The sequence below is a fragment of the Miscanthus floridulus genome, chromosome 1, assembly GCF_019320115.1.
Source record: "Miscanthus floridulus cultivar M001 chromosome 1, ASM1932011v1, whole genome shotgun sequence".
Taxonomy (NCBI): Eukaryota; Viridiplantae; Streptophyta; class Magnoliopsida; order Poales; family Poaceae; genus Miscanthus; species Miscanthus floridulus.
Genome location: NC_089580.1, coordinates 39,812,150 through 39,830,986, shown reverse-complemented (window position 1 = coordinate 39,830,986; position 18,837 = coordinate 39,812,150). Strand labels below are relative to the sequence as shown.

The window sequence follows — 18,837 nt, the reverse complement described above, 5'->3', positions numbered from 1 at the left end:
AAAAAGGTACAGCATTGCAGGGTGAAGCACAGTACACAATGATCACTTCGTCAATAGCCCATTTCACATCATTCCCAAGCTGCATGGAAGGAGTAGCCTTGCAATCCCAGAACATTTAAGCATAAGCAAAATCCCAGAACATACATTACTCAGGTACTACGGTTCTGAGTCTCCACATATTATAATATTATCAAGATGCAATACAAGTCTCAAGTTTTTCCTAAGTTAGTTCCAGGGCAGACGATAATTTTATGCGAAAGAAGCAACTGAGCAATCACCAGATCTCAGTTGCTCCCAACCGTGAAACGGGTGAGGCCGTGGACGATGGATTTGCTAAACAAGACTCTTGGCCTGCTTAGCTATGCTTTGACAAAATGGCCTCCGCGACACTGCGAGCTATTGGGTGGTAGAACTCTTGAGCCTCCGAGAAGATCCTCTGGGCCAGCATCTTCTCCTCGCTGGAGCACTTGGCCAGTGAGCTGTAGAGTGGGCGGAGGTACTTCATCCTTCCCACCTGTTTCAAGCATTTCTCAACCTCGTTGAAGTAGCATTTGCACCCGGTGGGGATCGCCAGCTGGAGGAATGCGACTTTGACCTCATAGTCACGGCTTTCAGATAGCTTGTACCGCTCATCAAGAGCAGTGACCTGCATGCAGACAAGATATAGATGTGGTCAGTCGATCTTTAAATTACTCATTGAATTATATGATGTATTGGTTGTGTTAGAAAGAGAAGATCTGGTACACAACAATAACATGCTATGTAACAACTAACAACACGCCAAAGCCTTTCATATAAAGTGATGGACATTGGACAGCCCCACTTTACTTTGTACTACGTCATTATAGTGAAGAACAAGCTAACTTTAAACTTTCTTCAATCAGCTATATGTTACGGGATGCTCAGGTACGAAGAGCCAGCTATGAGTCGGTATTTGCCAGTGAGAAATGAACAAAAATACGGTTTATATAGATATGACCATGTTTAGTTTGCTAAAGAAAGAAACAAATGATTTAGTTACAGAAGTCTCTTCATGACTAAATGGTATTCTGCCATAAAATCTCCAAACAATTTTTTTAACACACTAACCCACCATCCAAAAAGTGGGGAAACTGGGGAGGACAATGTTATTTTCAGTGTTGATCTACATAGATTCTACAAAAGATGAACAGAAAACCAGAGCTCATAATATTCAAGTTAAGATCGTAAACAGAAGAAAGACGGAAGTATAATCTCCTCCGCATAACTGATATTTGATCTTTCAGCTACCTAAGGCCAGCCCTAACGCTCCACGCTAACTGGGAGTTTCAAGCTCCACGTCTGCATTGAATGTCCAGATCGACTTGAACAGTAACACTGCCAAGCGTCAGAGTGACTTGCAGGGGCACCTAGTGCTTGTTATGACAGATAGCAGAAGCTACTGCACAAGCGTGCGATGGAGAACCTGGGAGTCTAGGACCATGCAAATCTCAGGTGGAGAGAGAGAACACGTGCAGAAAAAGGTCAGGGAGGTGCACTGCAAAGCAAAAGTAACTTTTTTGGACAAGCCAGAACTTAGCGTTGGCTTGTGATGGAAGGATAGTAGTTTCAGAACTCCATCTAGGTGTGCTGTCACTTATTTCTGAAGCCAACATCCATATTAGCCTGCGCTGGGCTTGCTCTAACTGACAAAGCCAAAATAAATCAACAACATCTAACAAGCACAATGCATTTATAGACTCATTCAAGGCTATATGCTTCTACCACCACAACAACGCCTCTAAGTCCCAAGCAAGTTGTGTTACATGCTTTTGCCACTCGTTCATGTATAATCCAGTTCAGTATAATTTCCACTTAAATAGTGATTTATCAATAAAACATGGATGCTGTCTTGCAAAGTAAATTAAGCAACTCAATTGGAATAGATAGAACACAGATGCTATGAATGGAGGGATTCTGATTGACTGGAACAGGCAATGCAACATTCTGCAGTGCTCAACAGCCGATGATAGACCTGAAACACACATGCCAAAGCCTAACAGTTTGTACTATGGCAGTCATCATATTCTGAATAGAATCATCACAAGCACCAGGGTAACTTTCAGACGTACCAATAAATGAGAGATAACATTGGTATTTGATAAGAATTCATACCTGTGAGGCTTCAACATCTGTTGGTAGATTTTCTAAGTAAAGTTCCCATTCTTGCCCACTCCAGTTTGCCACCTCATCTTCACTTGGAAGTTTTCCAGATTTGAATTCTGCAGCTAAGGAGCAGATCTTTTTGTAAGTAGCTGAATCTGGTTCCATGGCATCAGGAGGGATACCAGTCCCCTCAACCCACAGGTTAAGGTCAATTTGGTTTTCTATCCCAGGTACATTGGTTTTGAGGAATTCAAGAAATGTCTCTGTATCTATTGATTGGAACTTGAAGGTTGCAATGTACTTCTTTAAGAACTCGTCAAAAGCAGGCCTGCCAATCTGATACAAGCAACACGCATAAGACATCAAACATTAGAAATTAGTCCAATATTGCAGTAATTTTACCGAAAGAATGTTGCAAGTATTAGAGTTGCAATGTTCCATACTCCCACCCACCTCACGCTCGATTCTCCAAAGAAACTGGAAACCTTTCTCATAGGGCACTTCAGAGTACACATCATCAGGGTCAATCCCTGCCATCTTCGGCTTCAACTTGGTGAACTCCATGTTATCCTTAAACCTCTCCATCATCCTGTTCAACCCCCTCCATCCAATCCCCATGTTTAAGGCTGCCCGCTCCTCCCCTTGCACAACCTCAACAATCCTCCTCTCAGCATATGTTGTGAATCCCTGTATCAAGTGACATCAATACGAGACTGAAATGTCAATATACAAGTATACAATATATATATTAAGTTGTTAGGCACTTAGGCATGATAACCAGTATCATCATATAGCAAAGGAAAGCTGCATATGTACCTCTGTTTCCACACACCCCAACTGCAAACTTGCCCTTAAAAAAGGTCCAAGTTCAAATTTGCCACTGAACCATCAAAATTCTGATTTGACACCGCTTTAACTCGGTCGTTACTCCCTATTTTGTATCTTTGCAAAAAATAAAACAAAATGGCAAAGGAAAACACTACATGAGCGTTAAAGACAAAACTGCCCCTTCTCTTATTTCTCCATCTTCACCTGCCTGCCTACCAGCTCTCCCATCACTGGCCCATGCTCGCTCAAATCCAACTCTTTGCCAGCCCTCCTGCTACTTCCCATGGTGTACCTCCACCTACCCATCTGACACCCTTTTACTCCTGTTGCTGGCTCCCTGCTACCCACGGAAGCCAGTGACTGCAGTGGATGGTGACGTGCACGGGAAAGGCAGAGGAGAATGGCATCGCCCTCAGAGATGATCTCTGTGCAACCTACTGTTAGATTCTTCAAGCAAATGACTATCGGAGTGGAGGATGAGCAATACGGCGGCGGCATTGGTGACACCACCACCGTTCATCTCAGAGCAACACACTGCCCATGCTGCATGGTTCACACGAGGGCAGAGAGTGAGGAAGAGGACATTGTCGTCAAGGTGGTGGCCACAAGGGCCAGGATGTGGAGGCGGAGAGCCAGATGGCGATGGACCTCGGTTTGTCGGTAGAGGCAATGGTGGTTCAGTCCAGGAGTAGCAACAACCATCTTGTGTGGAAATGTGAAAGTCACCATCCCAGGTCAATGGGGCCAAGGAATGGGGTCAAGGAACATGGTACACTACTTGCAAGAGGTTTTTACAAGGTAGAGCCGAAAAGGGCCCCACATACCCAGGGAGGGGATGATGTTCCCGAGTCAAGGAACACCGCCTTCGACCCTGTTTTCTGTGAATGTGACTATGGAAATCTAGGGGCATTTGTGCAAAAAAAAAAAAAAACATTAGTCAAACCCATCAGTCCAGTGGCAAGAATGGTAGGGTTCAGTCCATTCCATTCTGATGGCAAGTTTGCAGCTCCACATTTTTAATGGCAAATGTGCAATATTATTCTAAGTAGCGGCAAAAATGCAACTGTATTAGAAGAGGGGAAATCATAAGATTTCACACAAAGGGCAGACCCAGTGCCGGAGTCTCCCACATGAGTGGGGTCTGGGGAAGGGAAAAACCGAGGCAAGCCTTCCCCCCGCAAAATCTGCGGAGAGGCTGCTTCGAACCCGCGACCTGGTGACTCGGTGAGACAGCTCTCACCACTGCACCAGGCCTGCCCTTCATAAGATTTCACACAGTTTCAGAAAAATATGCTCTCTAGCATCCCCCACCTAACATTTCACACACTGGTCAGAGAAACGGTAAAAGCATTAGAAGATCTTTCTCGGAGTCATGGACTCATGGTGACGCGGTACCCAGTGTATAACCAGACCCGGTTACTGGAGTGCAACCAATCTAGCAGAAAATGTATACTGATATAAAGAAGCATATATTCTCTGTCTATATTGGTAGACAAAGTTCTTGTAGAGTATAATTCTCCTAATCTAAACTAGGGTTCTTACACTTCAGATCCATAATCGAAATCATACATAAGCTACTGGCTAAACTTGACTCACACAAATATTCAATGCCATGGGAGACTAAGCTAGTAGAAAGGTCTATATATTGGTAAAGAGACAAAGTTCTTGTAGAGTAAAATTCTCCTAATCTAAACTAGGGTTCTTACACTTCAAATCCATAATCAAAATCATACAGAAGCTACTGGCTAAACTTGACTCACACAAATATTCAATGCCATGGGAGACTAAGCTAGTAGAAAGGTCTATATATTGGTAAAGAGACAAAGTTCTTGTAGAGTAAAATTCTCCTAATCTAAACTAGGGTTCTTACACTTCAAATCCATAATCAAAATCATACAGAAGCTACTGGCTAAACTTGACTCACACAAATATTCAATGCCATGGGAGACTAAGCTAGTAGAAAGGCCTATATATTGGTAAAGAGACAAAGTTCTTGTAGAGTAAAATTCTCCTAATCTAAACTAGGGTTCTTATACTTCAGATCCATAATCAAAATCATACAGAAGCTACTGCGCTTTTCAGCAGCTGCAAGGCTTGCTACTGTTTTATTTTCTATTACAAGCTACAGGAAACACAAGCAGGCTTGCTGCTGCAGCAAGCAGTTCCGATCGGTTGGTAAGCTAGTAGCAAGGTCAGATATTCCACATAATATGGAATATAGGAGACCGTGTGGAACATACCATATAGACTACCACATTGAATTTTGAGGAAAACTACTGATTGCAAAGTAAAGGCTGATAGTGACCACACCAACAACAACGTGAGTCCACTCACCTCATTTAGCCAGAAATCTTCATTGGTCTTGTTAGTAATCAGATTGCCAGTCCAGCTATGTGCGAGCTCATGCGCCACAACCTGAGCCCCTGCAGCATCCCCTTTGATGACCGTGGGAGTGAGGAACACCATCCTGGGGTTCTCCATGCCTCCATAGGGGAAGCTCGGTGGCAACACGAGCAGATCGAACCTCTCCCATTCATACGGCCCAAAGAGTCCCTCTCCAACCTTGACCATCTCCTCCACCCCCGCGAACTCCCTGGCCGCCTCGTCCAGCACCTTGTCCCCTCCCTCCGCGTACACCCGCGTCCTCGGGCCGAGGTCCCTGGACCCGATCCCGCCGGCGGCGAACGCGAAGAGGTAGGGCGGCACGGACTGCTCCATCTGGAACTCCTCGACGATGCGGCCGGGGGCGCACCACTGCTCGTCGTCGCACGCCCCGCGGTGGTCGGATGGCAGCGGGTCCCGGCGCGCTACGTGGCGCGCGGAGGCGACGGCGGAGAGCTGCTCGGGCACGTTGAGGAGGAGCGAGAAGGTGATGCGCGCGGCGGGGGTGTCGTGGCAGGGGAAGATGGAGCGGGCATGGATGGACTGGCACTGCGAGAAGACGAAGGGCTGGGCAGAGGCGGTCTGCGGCGGGGCCAGCCACTGCAGTGCGGAGGCGGCGGGGGAGGTGGAGAAGGTGAGCCGGAAGGAGACGGTGTCGGGGGGCAGGGTGAGGGTGAGCGCCGTGCCGAGGACCGGGTCGGGCGCCGCGGCAAGGGAGAAGGGGATGGGCTCCGGCGTGTCGGCGTCGGTGGAGGCGGAGTGGACGGTGAGGGCGCGGGTGTCGAGGAGGAGGTCCCCGGAGTGCGGCGCGGAGAGGGTGAGCAGCGCGGAGGCGTGTATGGTGGAGGCGGCGAAGTCGAGGTAGAAGGCGAGCGCGGCGCGCGAGACCACCGGGTGCGCGCCGTCGGTGTAGGAGTGGGGATCGACCGGCGCCATGGCTGCTCGCTCCGGCTGCGGCGAACGAGACGGGACTGGACACTGGAGGGTTTGGTTCGAGCTAGTCGATGGGACTGGAGGGTTTGGTTGGTCGGGTCGAGGCGTCGAGCAGACAAAACCCTTTTTGAGCTCTCCTTGGCTTTGTAGCCTGTAGGGCCATGATCGGTAGCAAAAGGAATTGATTCCTCCGAAGAGATGAACACCTAAAAAATCTCTCAAAAAGGAGAAAAACGTATAATAACGCCAGGAGTACCAACCAAATTGCTGGAAAAAAAAATCATATAATATCAATCATACTACAGATGCCTCACTTTACAAATATAGGGGGGCAACGTAAAGTTAAGTGAGCAAGCTTACAAATATTTTATCTCCTTTGCCACCTCCGTGTCGGTTTGCGTGCAACGTAAAGTTAAGTGAACAAGCTTAAAAATATGCATCAAGAAATTGAATGAATTCATGCCTGATTTAGAGTACACAGGCATCACTTGCACCAATCCCATGAAAATGTAGAAACAGCCCAGAAAATCAGAAGCACGGAGATTGTATGGATTAAGCGCAACACAGACATCAGCATCAGGATTTAACACGATACCAGTATACCACAAGGGGAAAAAAACTCAGAAGGTTCCAAAGTGAATGTTATTACGATATGGTACCAACTTTTAAAAAAACAAATTGCACTCATAAGCGTGCGCTCGATAGGGTATACTGTAAACTTCATGGTTTCCCCGTCGCCAACAGACCAAGCAGAAGCCATGACATCAAGATGTTATTTATTCTATTTCATATGTTTTGCCACTATTTTCCTCCATCTGTGTTGCATCGTTTTCCTTCCAGTATCAAGGAGCAAGGAGCCATCGACGACAAGGTTCATGATTGAGAGGCAGGATAGCCAATCGATCTCATATGGGCAGAAGTTATACTTCTTTGTAGCACGCTCATTACCAATCTTCCTCATTGACCCATCGCCCAGGCTGAAAGAAAGAGGCCTTCACCATCAACCCAAAGTACTACCGTGCCGCTCTTCCCTTGGAACAGCTCCAACTTGATCTTTGCTCTGGCCTGCATCCGGACCACCCTCAGCGGCAAGGAACTTGCCAAATTGATTGTTTCAGAGAGGACCCAGCTGCTGGCGTCACTGCCATGCTTCCATAGTGACATCTCCAGGCCATTCAATAAGAGTAACAGAAGCCCCCCATCTGCAGAACTTGCTAGCAATGGCGCCTTGCTGCGTTTAGCATGAAGAGGGAGCTCTAGGTATGAAAACGTTGGATGTGTGGCGATATGCAGCGTGGCAATGTGAGTGAGGGTCCAGTTAGTCGAGCTGCCGCAGAGAAAGTGGATGGTGCCATGAGAAGTGGCCGCAGGTGACTGCACCACATAGAGGCCAGGCATTAGCTCAGGAGTTTCTGAAGACCACATCCAATGTTTGACCTTTGAACAGTAGGATCCAATTAAAAACCTCCTTTGTCTGATGATCCAAATGGCTACCAGCTGGAAGGACTGAGATACGCACTTGCCATGGTCGACATCCTCGGTGACAAGGTATACATGTCAGGTGATGTAATTTGAATCGAAGGTATGTGGAAGATTTCACCAGTGAGAGGATTGCAGACACATAATTTGTCCGACTGGGCTTGGTCACTGGTGCCTTGGCGGCAGAGGGCCAAGAGGCTGTCTTGCGATGCAATGGGCTCATATAAGTTGAGATCGCAACCGAGACCCCGAATGAAGGTACAAAGCTTAGCTGGTGTGAGTGCATTGCAACTGACTTTGCTGCCGATGGATTTTGACAATTCAGACATGGGCATGAAGCTCGGTGCCAAACTACGCCACTTGCCCTTATTATGCTGCAATAACTGTTGAGGAGGCTCAGTGCTGTCCTGGTAGAAGAAGCCAAGAAGCAGGGACGGAGTAAAACCATGGTCATGGCGACGCCTCATTAGGCGATCAAGGAAGGTTCTATCCTTTATGATATTACGCCAAAACTTGCATGTTGAAGCAAGGCGGGCTAGGGAGGCAGGATCACTGATATGAGACAGGATCTTGTCGGTCATTTCTGCCAGAAGCTGCAGCATAGTGCCATTCTCCATGATTGTTTCCTGCAAAGAAAAGATGGGAGCCAATTTTGTTTAGAACACCACCAAAAGAAGACTGTCTGCATACAAGCTTATCTTGGGCTCACTTTAGGCCTGCACAGTTTTGCTGCTGCCGGACTTGTGCCCACATGCGCACAGTAGGTTTGATCGTTGATCTATGTTCAGCAATGATCCTAGCATTCGTTCTGATTCCATAAGCCTAATCTTAGCGATCGTTGCCTATAAATATACTTGTACTCGCTACTATGATTAATCAATCTACTAATTCCATGAGCCAATCTCGGTTACAGAAACCTGCTCCAGATAAATTCAGAGTTCAGACAGCTGATTTCCTTAATTTCCCTCAAAGGCAATTTATTTTCTTAGATCTAAGCAATAGAAAACGTCAGCATAAACTTTACCAGCACAGTGAAACAACGAATCTGGATTCACATAAATATACTGCAACATTACAGACATGCTCTTTATATTAATCTGCACTTCAACTAACAAAGAAGCCACACTCGAACTTGGATAAATAACAGCGTTTTTGTTAGAACTATAACAACGAACGGTCATGTTAACCCAAAAACACAAGGCGCAAAATACCTAAACTAATCCAGCATCAATGCTAGGGCTAATTTCGAGCAGAATTCAATCCTCAACCAGTGTCTACGAATCCAGAGGTTAGAAAACCAAAGCAGTCAATGTCACTCCTAATCGACGAAAATTCTATAACGAAGAAACATCAACCTAACTAGTAAGATGGGTGCGCACTACACTTTGGTGGGAGGACCACCAGAGAAAAGAGATACCTGGGCGGAGAAGTAGTAGAGGACGGAGGTGATCTCGGGCGTCCGCACGTGGAAGGAAATCGCCGCGCCGGTGAGAGGCGGAAGAGAAGACGGCGGTTAGTAACACGTGGTTCTTGAATCTTGCCCAAAAACAATTTGCCTTATCTTTTGTTCTCCTTTTTCCCCTCGAACAAACACTTCATCCGTGGGCCCATCCTTCGGAAGCTCGAGCCCAGCACTTTTCGCTTAGCTGGGTTGGGCCTCAGTTTATAGCGAAGTTACTGAGAAGGTCTGCCCAATAGTCTCACCGCAACATTTTTTTTTTATGGAATCACTCATCTCAACATATTGCTCAGGCACACATTATAGGGGTTTCAGTTTCGCCCCTTTGAAAGGCAAGAACTTTCCATGTTCTAAGTCGATCGAACAGTTTTATTTGAATGTTCTACGTTACAAAAAATAATTTATAGCCAAACTAAAATAGTATAAGGTATCAAAACTTGTTGTTTTTGTCACAAAGAGGAGTAAGACTGGTGGCTTCAGGCTTATGTATTTGTCGTAGCGTGTCACATCTATTTAGCACTTGGTTAAGAGGTTAGCATAGTGCTGAAGTCTATTGTCTTGTTAGGAACGGTCACAAGTTGTTGGTCTATTTAGTTATACAACAATAATTTAGTTTTTGAAAAGATATTTGCCCTGTTTACTTGGCTGATAAGCCATGGTTGAAAGTGCTGTTGGCTGATTTGTTGTACGAGAAAATTACTGTTCGTTGACTGAAAAAATACGGCTTATAAGCCGAGCGAACAGGACGATTACTCTCCTTTGCAGTTTAAGGTTACGTACTCATTTATCAACTGACTACATAGACTATTCTTCAGAAGCAGAGATTCATTGGATTTGGTTGTGGAGACTTCGCAACACTCGGAGCAGTGGCCAAAAGTATATTCTCGGATTTGGTTGTGGAGACTTCGCAACACTTGACACGAATGACCAAAGGCATATTCTTCCAAAAACATCACCGACATTCTAGTATTTGGAGTGAGTATCACTAGACTGTGTTATGTATGTCTTTTTTTTAAACGGTAATGCTTGAGTTATCGTCCATCAGCTCGGACGCTGGCCTCCTGGGCTGCGGACTAGCCCGGCCTGCTTCCCCTAATGGTCCATCTAAAAGTAACAAATGTAGTTTTCTTGCTCACCGCCAAGTCATTCACTGCGCCGCGATGCCCGCACCGTCCATCGAGCCCCGCTTCTCTCCACGCCGCTCCCCGGCACCGCACTCTCTGCCTCCCCCGTGCCCTCCTCCATCCTCTATCTCCACCGTATCCGAGCGCCGGCAGCCGCCTTCCTCCCTCTCCACCACGCTCATCGAGCGCTGCGCAGGCGCTGGCCGCTGGCCGCCACATGTGGCTAGGCGCCCAAGAGAGTGGCCATCGCTGGTTGGGCCCAGGCCAGGCACAGGCGTAGCTGGCCGCTGCTAGGTCACGCCACTATCCTCGGCTGCTGGCTGGCCGAACTTTGCGTCGTCCGGAAGAAGGGCGAACAACGTATGTTTCAAGAGTATGTTTTAAGTGTTTCACATGTTTCATAGGTACGTTGCAAGTGTTTCATATGGATGTTGCAAAAGTAGATGGGGATGTTGCAATGCTTGTACACGTATGTTCCAAGCTTTTGTTTCTAATGTTTCATCTGTTTTTCAGACGCATGTTGCAAGTGTGTTTTTCTAGATGTTACATATGTTTTACACATATATTGTAAGTGGTTTATCTGGATGTTGTGTACGTTTTGCAATGGATTTCAAGTGTTTTCATTTGTTTACAAGTGTCTCAAGGCTTCAGACGTATGTTTCAAATGCCCTAAATGTTTCAAAAGTAGATCGGATGATACATATGTTGCAATAGGACCCACATGCCGCAGACACCTACGCCGCCGAGTGAGCGCAGACGGCGGAGGGGCCGAGTGGTCCCCGCGCGCGGTCTAGCGGTGCGGGCAACGTCCGGGGCAGCGCGGGCCCTGCGTGGGCGCGCAAAACGCCGGTGCCGCAGGGCCGTGGAGGCATGCAGGCGGAGTGCAAGCGGCGCGTGTGGGAAACGAAGCGCGGACGGGAGGCGTGCTAGCACGAAGGGGGCGGAGAGCAAGCACGCGGGAAACGAAGTTCAGGCTCGGACGTCCGACGCTAGGGCTTCCGTTTTTTTTTAAAAAAGTGTGTATTCTTTCTTATCAAGCAGATGCCGTAAGAACTTTTTCAAGACTCAGAGGCATGCTAACCATGATGTATTATTACACTTGAAAATTAATAAAATCTTTCTTTTTACAAAAAGTAAAAAGAAGTGCTAGAGCCCAGAGGCACCACGGACGGCGGCAGCATCTGAGCAACTAGATTAGGGACAAGAATCATGACCGGCTGCATATATAACACGAAGCAAACCAAGCTGGAATATTGTATGAATCACTGTATGTAACACTTACAATTAAAGTATAACACGACTACACAGGAGAGTGCTTCTTATCAAATACTCTGGACTATTTTTACTACCACACATGTTCTAGAACTTGATGAAAGAGAAGGGCAGCAATTTGGCGTCAATCTCATCGACCACCACGAAGGCGTAGTAGTAGATGCAGCGTGGAATATCTCGAGATGTTGTAGTCCGCAAGGGTGTGATCGTCCTGTAGCTGCCTCCCTGCATAGATGAGACGCTGCTCTCTAGGGGGAATGTGCTGCATATAATGAATCCTCTCCTTGATATCAGCAATGGTATCTGAGCTCTCGAACTCAAAAGTGATGGTGTTGCCCCTCAGATCCTTGACGAACACTTGCATGCTACTCCATGACCGTAGTTTGAGTTGGATAGTGCTTCCAGCCATGTTATAATCGGACAAAGTACGGTTGTCCTCCAGCCGTTTGTGGGAAATCATGAGACGCTGCTTATCTTGAATCTTTGCCTTGATCACGCTGATTGTGTCAAATGCGTCCACATTGAGAGGGATCGAGATCTCGCCGGCAAGAGCTTTCACAAAAATATGCATCCCTGTGCCCAAGTGATCTTCAAGTTTGATTTCCGATTCGTTCATAACGTGGTAATCAGCCAACGTAAATGCGTCATTCAGCTGCTTCCCATGATAGGTGAGGAGCTGACTGTTACAGGGAATGCCGATTCTATCTTGAATCTTTGCCTTGATGTCCTTAATGCTATCTGAGCTCGCGACCACAAGGCTGATTCTCTCCTTGCCGTGCCTCTGGATGAAGATCGGCATCGGCGTGCCGCTCTGGAAGTGGAGATCAAGGTGCAGAGTTGATTGGTTCTCAGTGTTGTAATCGGCTAAACTACGAGAGTCCTCCATGAGCTGGTCATCAAGGATGAGTTGGAACTGCTGCTTAATTTTTGCGTTGACATTGCGAACGGTTTCTGATGGGGCGACCTCGAGGGTCAGTGGCTTGCCACAGCTGGGGTTCTTCACGATAAGTTGCACCTGCATCCGTGCCAGACAGATGGTTGATTCCCTGCCAATGTTGTAATAAGCCAAAGAGCATCCGTCAATCAGCTGCTTGCCATCAAACGTGAGGCGTTGCTGGTCCAATGGAATGTCATCCATATAATAGATCATAGCCTTGACAGTGCTGATGGTATCTGTATTCTGGACATCAAGGGTGATGGTTCTGCTTCTGCCTGTCATCATCTTGATGAAGATTGGCATTCGCATCCCTCCGCTGTTGAGATCTAGGATGAGGCTGCATCCACTGTGGTTTTCGTAATGGTCCAAAGTATGCCTGTCGTCCAGCCACTTCCCATCATAAATGGGGCGGTGCCGATCCTGAATCTTTGCTTTCACCACGTTGATGGTGTCTGAACCCAGAACCTCGAGACGGATGGTCTCCCCGATGAGGGTGCTGACGAAGATCCACATCTGTTGAGGGGCCTGCATCCAGTGAACAAGTGCATGAATTTCAATTCAAAGGGTAACTACTTCACTAGCAAAGTTGCAAGCAGATATAGTGATCAACACGTCAGCAAAACTCCATGGTAGGATCACAAAATAAATTAGCAATATAGCGTATCATGAACACTGCTAGATATACCTCGAAGGCGTATCTAGAATTTTAGCTTAGGGTGTGCCGACCCAAGATTCTAAATTTGGTGTGTATTCATTCAACAAACAAAAGACCAAAAGCGCAAGGCATCAACAATGCATCCAAGTCCAAAGAGGAGGCACAGTACATCAATTAGCAACTTGTTTCAAGGCTGTGCTGCTATACACCAGTTTTACTGCTGTGGATCACAATTTTCAACAATTATTAAGTCTGTAATTACTTTTTTAGAGAAAATAGTCTGTAACTATTACCAAAGAGGAGAGGCAGTACATCTCCTTTAACATTGCATATCCTTTCTACTCTATATATAGTCTGTGCTATTGTACATCAATTAGCAACTAGCAAGTGCTTTACATAATAAGTATATAGAATCGCTCATCGCATATCCCACATTTTCATCCACATCCAAAGACCAAAGCGGAGAGGCAGCTAGAGTGCCAGATAGAAACAGGAGATTAGGAGAGGCTCACGGAGTTACGGCTCACCCCGGGTCCTCAGCGGCTCAGCGGGCGGCGGATGCGGACGGAGGAGACAGGCAGAGGCGGAGCGGAGGTGCGGCCGTGCCTGTGTGGGCGTCGCCGTCCCGCGGTGGCGGCGTCGCCTTCGCGTGCAAGTCGGGGACCGGATAATAATGGGATACATATGGAACTGTTTTTATCTTTTTATATTAACGGGAGTAGATTTGATTAGGCTTCAGATTGACCCAATATTATTTCAACTAAATTAAGTAATTTTAAAGGTCTATATTAAATGCTAGAGATATAATAATCTTATATGAAAAATTGATTGGAAATTCACTAACTTAAATAGATGGGTATTATTTGTATTTTTTATAAGGTTAAAAAGGTGGAAGGCGAACCACACGCCCTTAGCATGGGAGTACAGAATTAGCCACCCATGAAAACATAACCCGTTGATCAGAGATATCTGCTTAGGTGGCTAGGGCACCATATGAATGATATATGGCACCAACGAACATTTTGTAGCTCTAAGGCCTCAGACTGTGTTGTGGGTTGATGTTTGCCACCCATGAAAACGATAAGAGTGGGAGTGAGAGAGAAAAAGTATGGGTGTAAGAAAATTACCATCCATATTAAAACGGTTAACATAAAGTATAAAGTTTTAGAATTCCTCATGTCCATGACAAAATTATAGCAACCTAGCTACAAAAGGAAGACAAATTTATAACAGCCTAGCTACAAAAGAAGAGTTAACAATATGATTCTGACTGAGGTACTCAATTGCACAGGTACGTAATAACCGATCTAAAAATCAGAAATCTACCCTTGTATTGGAGCAAACATTCTCTAATCAGTGGACTCTTACCTGGAACTGGGAACGTAATTCAGAAGCCACCATTGACATGCCACTGATAACAGGCCATATGTAACCAAGGCTTGACATCATAAACCAGGATGCAGAGTCAAGAGTTAACCAAGCACAACGACGATGCAGCACAGAACTTACCTCGGTACATGCAATCAGCCAATCACAGTCGCAGTGCTGTGAAAGAATCTAATGATACCGCGAGTACCACAAGATTTAAGTTTCAAACAGTTGGTGCTAACAACTGCAAACGTAATTCCCTGGACAGGTAAAACGGATTTCATCATTACTTAATTGCAACAAAATTACAGAAGTCACCACCTGTTTTAAACTTTTAATTCAGTTCCAAACTGATTTTCACAAAGCACTAGGCCTTAGCGCACGAGCAGAACCAACCAACCTAACCACCAGCTATCAACTTTAACCGCCTTTTATTTTACAAAGCTTCGAGCTGACATATAGGTATAAAACTAAAAGGAATAGCGCAAAACTAAGCCCACTACTAGAACAAAGTGACCACACCCGCCAATACCCGCAAAAGGCGCAAATACATCAACCGTTGCAGCGGTCTCTTTTTCACACATCATATGGTAACCCCATCTTGTCCTCCAATCAGTAGACTCTTGTCATTGGAACTAGAAATGTAATGCAGAAGCCATCATTGACATGCCACTGACAGACCATATGTAACTCATACCTTGACATTATATGGTCATCTGCTTTTCGGAATATTGTTTGCCAACAAAGACCTCCATCTGCATTGAGCTTTTTCCCTTTCTGTGTCAAGCGACAGTGAGCCATCGCTGATGAGGTTTGTGACTGCAAGACAGGATAGCCAATCAATCTCATATGGGCAGAACCGGTACTTCTTTGTGACATGCTCGTTGTCGATCTTCCTCATTGACCGATCGCCAAGGCTGAACGTGAAGAGACCTTCCCCCTCGATCCATAGCACCACCACACCACTCTTCCCTCGGAAAATCTCTAATCTGATCTTTGCGCTGGCATGCATCTTACGCACCCGCATCGGCAAGGAACTTGTCATATTGACCGTCTCAGAACGAACCCAATTGCCAGTACCAGTACCTTTATGCTTCCACACCGACATGTGAAGACCTTCATGAGCAGCAACAGAAGCCCCCCATCCACAGAATTTGCCAGCAACGGTGTCTTGTTGCGCCTTGCTTCAGATGGGAGCTCCAGGTATAACAGCTCTTCCCCGTCGACATGTAGCGTCACAACATGACTGGGCGCCAAGCTTTTCCAGCACCCGCAGATCCAATGGATGGCACCATGGGAAGCAGCAGCTGGGGATGATGACACTAGGAACAGGCCAGCCATTAGATCAGGGAAGCCTGCAGGCCTCCACCATGCTCTACTCTTTGAACAGTAGTACACATAGATAAACTTCTTTCCTATGTTCCAAATGGCGACCAGTCGGAAGGATTGGGTCATCCGCCCATCGAGGTTGATATCATCAGTGACAAGCAAAGCATAGTGGTGTGGTGGCTTGTATGGAAGGCCAGGAAGGATGAAACACTTTACCGGTGAGAGGATTACATACGCATACCACATCTGGCTTGGGATCACCTTCGGCGTCTTTCGAGTGATGGCAGAGGACCAGGAAGCTGTCTTGGGATGCAACAGGCTCATAAAAATTGAGGCTTGAATTAATACCCTGAATGAAGTTGCCAAGGGACAGTGGACTGGTTGGATTGTAACCCTCTTTGCAGCCAGCAAATGGTAACAATTCAGATGTGGGCATGAAGCTCGGTGCCAAACAGCGATTTTTGTCCCTGTGATGCTGCCACAAGTGGTCGGGAGCCTCAGCGCTGTCCTGGTAGAAGAAGCCAAGGAGGAGGGACGAGGTGAAACCATGGTCGAGGTGCCGTGTCATGAGGCCATCAAGAAAGGCAGTCTCTTTTATGATTGAGCGCCATAACTTGGAGGATGAAGCAACACGCGCTAGTGAGACTGGATCGGATATGTATTCTGGGATCTTGTAGATGATGTCTAGTGGAAGATGTCGTTCCTCTTCTTCCTCCATTACCGCTTCCTGCAAATAAAAAAAAATGCAGTACTATGTCAAGTCCCAAAAAAAAAAATGGTTCCACCAATGCAATCTAATGCTAGGTCCCAAATCCCAATAGAGACACACTGCAATGAAACTGTACATCTGTATGCAACCCGAATAAGAAGATAAATCCCAATAGAGACACACTGTAATGAAACTGTACATATGTATGCACCCCGAATAATCCTATACAACAATTCAACTATAACCTAAACAATCCTATACAATCTTACAGCATCTGTAGGAGCCAGGAATTCACGGTAATGTTGTACCTGCAAACATTGTCATGGCTGCTCAACCATGTTCCCCATGATTCGAGAAATTTAGCAATAAATAACACTACCCCACACTGTTCTGCCAGGGTTTAGAGCTAATTTCTCCTGCACAATCCTTCACTGATCTGTCCTAGATCAAAACACCAGAAAACGACAGATTCCTTAACAGGCCCTCAACCCCAAGCGCCAAACCAATCAAGGTAACCAAAATCATCTAGCGCACCAGGCAGCACACCACCTAATCCGGCGAACCAACCGGTCTCTGGAACTAGGTCTGGGACAGGAACCAGAGTGGCCTAATCTACAAGGCCGAACCCATCGATACTAAGATAACTAGGTATAAGTAGAGCGTGCAAATTGAGGGGGCGGAAAGACAGACCTTAGAAGAGCGAGTCCTCGCCACAGCACGGAGGGCGTGGGCTCGTGGCCGTCGCCCGTCGGCGCTCCACCGGCCGCGCGAGGGGAGGAAAGGTGTGCGAAGTGGGGAGAGTGGAGTCTGAAGAAAGTCGATGCAGGACAGGTGTCGGATGGCCGCCCGTAGGCAAAGCAGACCCCCTCGGGCCTCGGGCCCTCTAACGCCGCTCTCTCTTCGTGGGCCACATGCCCGATCAAAAAATTTTGAGTCTTGTTATTAAAAAAAAAGTTTTTGAGTCTCTCATACTTGCTACGAGGATTCGGCCCAGGTACACCTCGCCTCGGTGGGTGACGTGCTATGGGTCTCGTGCATTTCCTCCCTTTCCTTCATATAATAATAATAATATATTCCTTTTCTTTTGAACTTAAACAGGCTCTCACGGCCTTATATTTAAATACGAATGCTCAGCCAAATCGCGAGCAACAATAACTTTGCTTCAAATGATAATACCCTTCTGGTGGATCATTTAAAAAAAAAACTAATTAATTTATCCGGAAACCCTGCAGCATGCTATTCAATTAGCTTTGTTTCTTCGAGAGTGATCCGTTCTAAACTATGATTCACTTTGATTTATCTTAAGTCAAACTTCTCTAAGTTTAACTAAGATTTTAGAAGAAATATATTCACATGTACAAGTTCAAATAAATACATCATCAAGACATGTTTTTTTTAGAATTCAAGGGAGCTAATTTTGCTGTAATAGATGCTAACGCATTTTCTACAAATTTAGTCAATTTTGATGAGTTTGACTTAGAATGAATGGAATTAAAATGGACTATGACTTGAGAAGGAGAGCAGCACGTGTCGGAAGCTTTTTTTTTTTTTTGCTTTGCTTTGCTTATGATTTGGAGCCAAGCGTTTCCCTTTTTTCCTTCTGAGAACTTGGTAGTGTGACCTGGAAACTGAAAAGAATGGTCACATGCAACTTGACCGCCGCCTGTCCAGAAAGCTGAGAGAAGTGAAGTGAGAACTCAGCCGTGCGGTGTCACCGATCCGTCATAGGCCCACGTAGGCACGAGCCGAATTAGAGTAGCAGCGTGCTTGCAGGTTGCACCGAGGACGGCCTGGCCCATGAATAGTCACCATCTCTCCCTACTAGCTACTAGTACTCTGCCTGCGAGTCTACACCTCTATTCCTACCTTTCCCAAACACACACTGCACCAAGCCCAAACCAAAGCCAAAATGCTCCGCGCCATCGGATCGGCTGCGTCTCACGTGCAAAGTGAAACCCAAAATATCCTCCGCGGCTCGTAAACGATCGTAAATTTCCCAAACACACACTGAGACAGCCTGTTCGCTTGCTCGTAAACGATCGTAAATTTTCAGCCGGGAACAGTGTTTTTCTCCCACACTAAACCAGTCAGCAGTAAATAATCCACGATCGTTTACGGCCTCCCGAACAGGCTCGGAGAGGAGAGAGAGAGATGCTAGAGAGAACGCCAACTACCCATGTCAAATCTTTGCAAATACTCCATCCATAATAAAATGAATGATCTTAGAGGTTTATTAGT

General features: G+C 46.2%; 2 protein-coding genes and 2 pseudogenes across 2 annotated transcripts; all 4 read right to left on the bottom strand.

Annotated features, from left to right (window-relative positions):
- Nucleotides 1-122: 122 nt before the first annotated feature.
- On the bottom strand, nucleotides 123-6,378 carry LOC136491468 (leucine aminopeptidase). The gene is made up of 4 exons (XM_066487812.1): nucleotides 5,287-6,378; nucleotides 2,578-2,811; nucleotides 2,134-2,460; nucleotides 123-646 (listed from the first exon to the last, which is right to left on the bottom strand). The coding sequence occupies exons 1-4, from the start codon at nucleotides 6,268-6,270 to the stop codon at nucleotides 356-358; spliced, it is 1,836 nt and encodes a 611-aa protein (XP_066343909.1). The 5' UTR covers nucleotides 6,271-6,378; the 3' UTR covers nucleotides 123-355.
- Nucleotides 6,379-7,504: 1,126 nt separating this feature from the next.
- Nucleotides 7,505-9,257, bottom strand: LOC136455129 (uncharacterized; annotated as a pseudogene).
- A 2,397-nt stretch (nucleotides 9,258-11,654) lies between these two features.
- On the bottom strand, nucleotides 11,655-14,714 carry LOC136479964 (polyubiquitin-like). The gene is made up of 3 exons (XM_066477658.1): nucleotides 14,703-14,714; nucleotides 14,562-14,604; nucleotides 11,655-13,063 (listed from the first exon to the last, which is right to left on the bottom strand). The coding sequence occupies exons 2-3, from the start codon at nucleotides 14,598-14,600 to the stop codon at nucleotides 11,732-11,734; spliced, it is 1,371 nt and encodes a 456-aa protein (XP_066333755.1). The 5' UTR covers nucleotides 14,601-14,604; nucleotides 14,703-14,714; the 3' UTR covers nucleotides 11,655-11,731.
- A 510-nt stretch (nucleotides 14,715-15,224) lies between these two features.
- On the bottom strand, nucleotides 15,225-17,405 carry LOC136479956 (uncharacterized; annotated as a pseudogene).
- Nucleotides 17,406-18,837: the final 1,432 nt, after the last annotated feature.

Excerpts from the sequence above, each read along its gene's own strand:
- LOC136479964 (XM_066477658.1), bottom strand. The coding sequence starts at position 14,600 with ATGTCAATGGTGGCTTCTGAATTACGTTCCCAGTTCCAG. Across the intron at positions 13,064-14,561 it reads AATTACGTTCCCAGTTCCAG|GCCCCTCAACAGATGTGGAT; the intron begins GTAAGAGTCCAC and ends CACTGGATGCAG.
- LOC136491468 (XM_066487812.1), bottom strand. The coding sequence starts at position 6,270 with ATGGCGCCGGTCGATCCCCACTCCTACACCGACGGCGCGCACCCGGTG. Across the intron at positions 2,812-5,286 it reads AAGATTTCTGGCTAAATGAG|GGATTCACAACATATGCTGA; the intron begins GTGAGTGGACTC and ends CACTTGATACAG. Across the intron at positions 647-2,133 it reads CAGATGTTGAAGCCTCACAG|GTCACTGCTCTTGATGAGCG; the intron begins GTATGAATTCTT and ends GTCTGCATGCAG.